Below are 8,140 nucleotides of genomic sequence, written 5' to 3' on the forward strand. Positions count from 1 at the left end.
TGGAGCTTCACTTCACTTTAGATTTTTTTTATTCATAAAAAATAATTTTAAATTAAATAATATTATAAATAATATTAGTTAATAAAAGTAAAAGTAGATATTATAAAAATAGTTTTTTAAAAAATAATAATAAAATGATTATATTAATTAAGAAAAACAAATTGATAATTCAAATAATTTATTTGTAAGCAACTATAATTTACAATAATTTCTATTGTTTCTCATTTATGATCATAAAAACTACAAAGAATTTTTTTTGAATTATTATATTACAAAATAAAATTTGTATTTTTGAATACATGAGAAATTTTTGTAAAAAAATTGCATTTGATTTTTCTCATTATTAGAAATGATTATAAATATAAAAAGTAAAACTTTTAATTATTGGAATCAAAGTAAATTTGGGCAATTTTGTAATAACGGAATCAATTGTTATTAAATTGTTTAAAAAATAAAATGTAAATAAATTTTTTGGACCAAACCAATTTTGAGGTGGCTTTGTAATAATGGAACAAATTATTGTAAAATTGATTTATCAAAGTATTCATATTTGATAATTTTTATGTAAAAACAAAACTATTTTATGAAAACTATACGATTTAGTTATAAATTAAAGTAATTATTAACGTATGATATGATTTATATTAAGTTGTATTTATTATATGAAGTCACTGAAAATAAGTTATAAAATTATTTATATTAGATTATCTTATATAAATATATAAAAGTCAAAGCCTCTAACAAAATGGAAATAATCTGAGTTGAATATTCTACATTTTCGACATGTGGATAATCTAAAAAATTGATATGTATTTTTTAATAAATATTGCATGTTAATAATTCAAAAATCCTAAAGTAAATAATTTTTTTTTTGCCTTAAATTATTCTCAATTAAATTTATAAAGAAGACAATAAAAGTTTAATTGCCATTATTAATATATAGAATAATTTTGTTAAGATTTTTTTTTCAATTATAAATATTCAACTTTTAATTACATTTGTGTAAAAAATATTCAATTCTTAAATTTGAAATATGAATAGGTTTTCATTGTGAATCCACCTTTTTTTTTCATTGACATTCCAACTAATAAATGTAATTTTGGTATTTAATAAGGTAATCTATTAGCTTAAATAAATATATAAATAATTTAATATCAAGAATTCAAATAAAAAAAGCTTAATTATTTTTAACCATATTTTTTGCAATATACTATATAAGTGTCTTTTTTTAGAAATCATACTACAAGTAATTACTATATAAAACATCTTAATTTGAAGGCATATTTAAAATATAAAATGTAGACTTTTCAAAATAAAAGTTAAAAATATGCTGATAATTAAATAACCTATTATAATTAATTTGCTTAAATTATTTTGAATTTTACAAGAGCTTCATATTATAAATAGAGAATCATCTTATACTAAAATTGAGCAAAGGTTTACCAAAACTCTCCAAATACATTTAATTATACAAAGGTTCACTAAAACACATTTATTTTAGTTGTAATTAGGTTAATCTCTATTCAAAAAATTCCATTGAATCTTTTATACAACAACCAATAATTTTTATTTTTAGTTTGATTTAGTTTTTCAATCACTGTTAACAATAAAAATGTATTGTTTTTTACTTTATATATTGTTTCTCTTTTGTTTACGTTTTTCAATCAATAAATATTTTTACTTTATAATATTTGGTGTTACTTCTCTTTTGTTTATTTTTTATGCATATTCAATTACTCCATTTATAATTTATTCATTCTTAATGATCTTAAGTCATTTACTTTTCTATTGACTTGAATATCATACTAGCATGAATCTCTCTTTGATTTCAAAATATTGTATCTAAAATTTTTATAATACAACAAGATAAAAATCTCACATTCCATGAAATAGGGAAAAAAGCAAAGATTTTTTTTTTTTTTTTTTACTTTCGTTTTACAATTTTGCCTTTCACTTATAGTTTTTTCAAACATCATGTTTATTTGTGTTTAATATATGTGGTTTTATTTTATTATATACATTATGTTTAATTTATCTTCTATGAATGAAAGCATAATTTTTTTTGGTACGTCAACATAATTTTTAAACTAAGATGTTAATTGCTTTCACTTATGCCATGAATGGATGCATTTTGTCAACAATTTGTTATGATCAACTATTTAGTTATGTTTAATTCAATTGCTATTGAACAAAAGAATTAAATAAGAAATATGCATGGTGCGTTTAATGCGTATTTTCTAATATATGCATCATTATTTGATGATTTAAAAATTTTAAAAATAATAAATTAGACACTTTTACTTTTTAATATCCAACATGATACATAACAAATAATTAAGTAAATTTTATTATTAATGGAAATTGTTAAAAAAAACAGAAGTAGCTGTTTACTTTCAATTTTATGATGTATAACAAGATAAGTTATATAAGTTTTAAGGTAAGTAATATACTTATTTTTACCAAATAATTCAAAAATACTGATTCAATATAATTTAATATTCAACATTTTATCATGCACTTTCTTTTTTAATAATATTTGTATTCTAATTTATAAATTTCAATCCAATTAATTGCACGTACTAAAAATATTTCGCCAAATAGGTGTCAAAACAATTCTTTTTTCTTATCTAATTAAATTCTATTAAATTTGTTACATTTTCATGTTATAATTTCTCCAAAAAAAATGTCAATGAAAATTGTATCTAAAAAATATTTTGGACAACTTTTTTAATTTTGAAGAAAACAATGAAACCTTAAAATAAATAATTGATTTTCATTTTGAATGATATTTTTTCTTATAACCGTATGTTGACTTATAGCATTTCAATGACTTTTTTATATTTAGGTTAATCAAATACTAATTTCGATTAAAAGTTGCCTAATCAAATAAATATGGTATTTGTTTTAATACATAACAATCATTTCACTTTAATTTCTTTTGAAAATTTATGTGTTGTATTTTTAGAAATAAAAAGTAAGATAATTCAATTGTATCTATAAAATTATAAATTATGATAAAGATGAGATAAGTATGAATATTAAATTACTAATTTATAGATACCAATAGGTTAAGTTCTCCTAAGTATATCATATATATATATATATATAGGAGAGGATCAAGTTATATAAAAAAAAGTTTTACACTTTTTTACATTTTTTTATCATTAATTTTAATAGATCTAAAAAATGAGAGATAAATAAAAAATGATTTAATTTCATCTACTGAATCTATTGAAATCAATGTTTAAAAAAAATATAAAACTAAAAAATTTTATAATGGTATAAGTTGATTACTCTTCATATATAACACACACACATATATATACATATACCACCCATATTACAAAATAAAATTTTTGACATTATCTATCATTATGAAAATATATTTTCTTATCAAAATTATAAATATACTATCTTTTAAAATAAAAATTTTGTTTTCTTAATAAATAATCTTTTACTTTTTAAATAATGGTGTATGTAAAAAAATATAATTGATTTGTTTGCTCATGCATAACATGAACTTAAAATTAGTATAATTATAGTTATCTTATGAAATCACTTTAAAATATTATATAATTTGATGTTCTTTTCATTTCAAATTGAATATTCCTATCTAAGCTGAGATGGAGATTAATTTAATTTTTTTATTATGTTGATTAATATGTTTTATCTATTAATTTTTTATTTAAAAGTTAGGTAACTATTATTAATCAATTAAAATGGTTGGAAATAACTTTAATAATTGATATTATCACACCGAATTGCGTGCAGATCTTCTTGCTTCTTTGGATAAGGTAGGTTGTTGAGATGTCACCTCAGTCGGTTGTGTCGCGCGTGCTAGAAAATTGTTTGAGTGTTTCTAGGCCTTGATTTAGTAATTTAGCGGCCGTTTGGATGTTACTGCATTTTTGGTACATTGTAATTAAATTTATCGTATTTTTAATTGAATTTAAATATTAATTTTTATAAAATTAAATTAATATAAAATTTTTATAAATTTTTTTTTTAATTTCTGTTATAATAATATTCTTTCAATCACAATAAATAAATTTTATTATTATTTTTAATTTTATTATAATCAATTTTATCGTCTATACAAATAAAACCTTAATTTATTCTTCTATATCCTTAAAAAAAATCTAATAATTAATAACCAAGATAATAATTAATAACGATAGTGCTATAATCTTCTTTCCAATACATATAATAATTTTAATCTTTAAAATAGGATACATTTGAACTTTATTTCTAAACAAAGATATTTTGATTTAATTGAATTCCCTGTCAGCATTATGGTCCATATCAATATCTTCTTGTAAGCATAAATAATCCCTATCTTCTATCCTGTAATCTCATCTAAGAATAAAAAAATCAGCTTCATCTTATCAGCTTCATCATATGAGATTTTTCAAAATCTAAAGAAAAATTATACAACTTCAAATTGAGAGAAGAAGGAATCTAGATCTAAATCCAAAAAAAAAAAAAAGGAAAAAGAAGAGTTTTTTTCTGGTGAAGTCCCCGTGGAGGCTATCATGGTCCTCCACCTTCACATGCTCTTTCCAAGTGCTTTCCTGGCTCTCCCATAAATATATCAGCGCCTGGAAAGAATTTGAATGCCTTTAGATCTCCTCATTGTGGATGGGCTAGGGAATGCACCAAAAAGAGACTTTGGAATCCGTGGTCCACCATCTCCCAGGCTTGAAGGCAGGTTTCCAGATCATAGCATGCATATAGATCAACTGGATTATCTAGACGATGACTACAAGGGAAGTAGATTTGATAGGTCAATGCCAATGGATTGGGGACATGGAGACTGTGAAAGGGGCAACTTCTTCAATGAAAGGAAAGGGTATGAGAGACGACCACCATTTGCACCTCTACCTCCACTTTTACAACTTCCTCCCCGAGATAGATCACCAATAAGGTTCTCCTCCGCCAAAAAAATATTGACAAGATATGTACTGTGCAAATTGATGGCCCTTGGAAAAAAATAGAGGGAAGAATACCAAAAAAAATGACTTTGGGTTTTACTTCTTAAGACTCATCATGCTGTCGGTTGTGTTGCTCGGATTGCTACACTCTTCCGATATTGCTACACTCTCCAATTCAATTTCCTCTCCATAGGTTTTGTTGGTACTTGGTTGAGAATTAAAGGAAAATAACAAAAATTTTGGTAACTTAGGAGATGCTGACATGGATGCATAAAACTGACTTGGAATTCAATTAGAGTAACATACCTTTCTTTAAAAATAAAATTTAAAAATACTCTATTTTAAGAATTAAGATTTTAAACTATCTTCAGGAAAAAACTCATTCTTTTCATTACAAATAAAAGGCGGGTTTGAGAGTGGAGGTGTGCAAAAATAGACGAAACCAAGAGAAATTCCTCAAATGGAGTACCAATCTCTTTGCTTCTTACCCTTTCTATTCCTCTTTATCTTTTCTGTATTCAAGGCTCTCACAAAATGGAAAAAAACCAAAAACCATAACCGACGACCAAAGTTGCCTCCTGGACCACCAAAATTGCCTCTCATAGGAAACTTGCATCTCTTTATTGGCACTCTTCCCCATCACTGCCTAAGAGACTTGGCCAAGAAACATGGGTCGGTGATGAACCTACAAGTCGGTGAGATATCCACCGTTGTAATTTCTTCACCGGAAGCTGCACAACAAGTCTTGCAAACCCATGACGTGAACTTTGCTGATAGGCCATATTCTCTTGCTGCCAGTGTCTTAAGTTACAATTTTAGTGACATTCTGTTTGCCCCATATGGAGACTATTGGAGACAGCTGAGAAAAATCTGCACACTGGAGCTTCTAAGCATGAAGCGCGTGCAATCATTCAGGCATATCAGGGAGGAAGAGGTTGCAGATTTTATTAGGCAGATTTCTTCCAAAGCAGGATCGCCAGTTAACCTTAGAAAGAGATTACGGTCTTTAACTTATGCCCTCATTTCAAGGGCTGCCTTTGGAGCAAAATACAAAGACCAAGATGATTTCACAACACTTGTCCAAGAGGAATTAATAGATGCCTTGGGTGGTTTCAACCTTGTTGATGTATTCCCATCGCTGAAACTGCTTCATGTTATTAGTGGAACAACCTCCAAATTCAAGATGCTTCAACACAAGATCGATAGGATTCTTCAAAACATCATCGATGAACATAGAGCTAGAAAAGAGTCAAGTACAAGCTGTAAGAAGGAAGCAAACGACCTTGTTCATGTTCTCTTAAATCTTCAAGATCATGGGGACCTTAAGATTCCACTAACAGACTCCACCCTTAAGGCAGTTATTATGGTTAGCATCTTGATTTTGGTGTTTCTCCTTGTTTTATTCCTTTTTCTGCAACATAAATAACATAATAATATTAACTTGTCTAATGAAACTAAAAAAGGTTTTAATTGCTTCAGAACATGTTTGCTGGTGGGGGTGAGTCAACGGCAACTACTTTAGAATGGGCAATGTCTGAAATGTTCAAAAATCCAAGAGTTCTTAAAAAGGCACAGACAGAGGTGAGGCAACTCTTTGGTAGCGAAGGAGATGTTGATGAAGAAGGCCTGCAGGATTTAAAATACTTGAAGTTTGTTGTCAAAGAAACCCTCAGACTACATCCCCCTGCTCCTTTGTTAGTTCCAAGAGAAAGTAGAGAAAGATGTGAAATCAATGGCTATGACATTCCACCTAAAACAAAAGTAATTGTTAATGCATGGGCCATTGGAAGGGACCCTAATTACTGGGCCGAAGCTGACAAATTTTATCCGGAGAGGTTCCATGATAGTTCAATTGACTTTAAAGGAGCTAATTTTGAATTTATCCCGTTTGGTGCTGGGAGGAGGATATGTCCTGCGATGTCTCTTGGGATAGCCAATATTGAGCTTCCGCTTGCAAATTTGTTGTACCATTTTGAATGGAAATTTTATGATGGAAGAAAACTTGAAGATATAAGTATGACAGAGGTCTTCGCTCTCTCAGTAACGAGGAAACATGATCTATGCTTAGTTCCAATTCCTTACTGTCCAATGTTGATAGAGTGATGTTGATATACTAGGGAGATAGTATGTTAAAAATGGGCCAATAAACTCGTAACCTCCTTTCCATATTTCGAAGAACAAGACTTCACATGTATCAGGGTGAAACATCTACTGGCTTTGCTCTTTTCTAACTTTATAATTGTATGCAATCAAGATTGTGCAATTTTATTTTATTGTAATTCACCTTTTACTGTTACCGAGTAAAAAATAGGAAAGTTTACATATGTCTGAGCCTCATAAAACGTATTTATAGGCTTTAATGAGTAACAAAATATTATCCCATACATAGGTCAGAAGAGAGTAGAGCTTCATATTGCACATTCTAGCTCTCATGGAGATTGTACTAATAATTCCAGATTGTGTAATGGTACAGTGGAGGATGAGGCGGTCCATAGCTACAAAACTGCTTGATGGGGATGACTAGAGTGTATTATAAAGCTTATAGGGTGATCGAAAATTTTAGAATCAATGGAGTTTTTGACATTTTTGTCAATAAAATTTTGGTAGGTAGTTCCTTACTGAATTTGAGGACATGGAAATATTGGTCACCATGAAAAACCTGGGTTTGTCAAATTTGAAAGAAATTGTTGAATGGGTAGATCAGTTTCAAATGAAATATCATGGTGGATAAGGGTGGAAAGATCAGGGATGACATAATGAATGAAACAAATGGTAAATTGGTAGCAGAGTTTGATGAAAATTATTGTTTCATCTCAGAGTAGAAGAATCTAATGATATGATGAGGGTTAAAGTGGGAGTGGTGAGGCCCATGGAAGACAATGGGAGTGGCCCAAGAATAATAAAAGCGCGGGCCTAGAGATAAGAAATAATATCCAGAATCCAAGTTGGTGCGTTTGTGCTCAGATAATATTCTGGCTTTGCAGAAGATAAGAATCCCTTGGCTCTCTGTCTGATGACTATGGGGCCGACAATAATAACAATGATGGCACGGGAGAAATTCTAGAAGAAAAAGGAGGAGAGCTGGAAGCTAGATAAAACTTAACGGAGCTCTTCTACTTAAAACACCTAGTGGAAGGATGAAAAGGGCAAAAAAAAGGCGAAGAAAAATCAGAGATCTGTCAATAATAAGCAAAGTGAAGAAACCATTG

The 8,140-nt window shown here is 28.1% G+C and overlaps 1 protein-coding gene across 1 annotated transcript; it reads left to right on the forward strand.

The window, feature by feature from the left end:
- Positions 1–4,354: 4,354 nt before the first annotated feature.
- Positions 4,355–7,221, forward strand: LOC111276069 (premnaspirodiene oxygenase-like). The gene is made up of 2 exons (XM_022861835.2): positions 4,355–6,297; positions 6,411–7,221. Exons 1-2 carry the CDS (start codon positions 5,392–5,394, stop codon positions 7,032–7,034), a joined length of 1,530 nt encoding a protein of 509 aa, XP_022717570.2. The 5' UTR covers positions 4,355–5,391; the 3' UTR covers positions 7,035–7,221.
- The last annotated feature ends 919 nt before the right edge of the window (positions 7,222–8,140 follow it).

This window comes from Durio zibethinus, chromosome 25 (genome assembly GCF_047325235.1).
Source record: "Durio zibethinus cultivar Kanyao isolate XHJ-2024 chromosome 25, ASM4732523v1, whole genome shotgun sequence".
Taxonomy (NCBI): Eukaryota; Viridiplantae; Streptophyta; class Magnoliopsida; order Malvales; family Malvaceae; genus Durio; species Durio zibethinus.

What these genes read in the sequence shown, in the direction of transcription:
- LOC111276069 (XM_022861835.2), top strand. Translation starts at nt 5,392, where the DNA reads ATGGAGTACCAATCTCTTTGCTTCTTACCCTTTCTATTCCTCTTTATC. An exon ending in CCCTTAAGGCAGTTATTATG is followed by an intron (nt 6,298 to 6,410) that starts GTTAGCATCTTG and finishes TAATTGCTTCAG; the next exon opens with AACATGTTTGCTGGTGGGGG.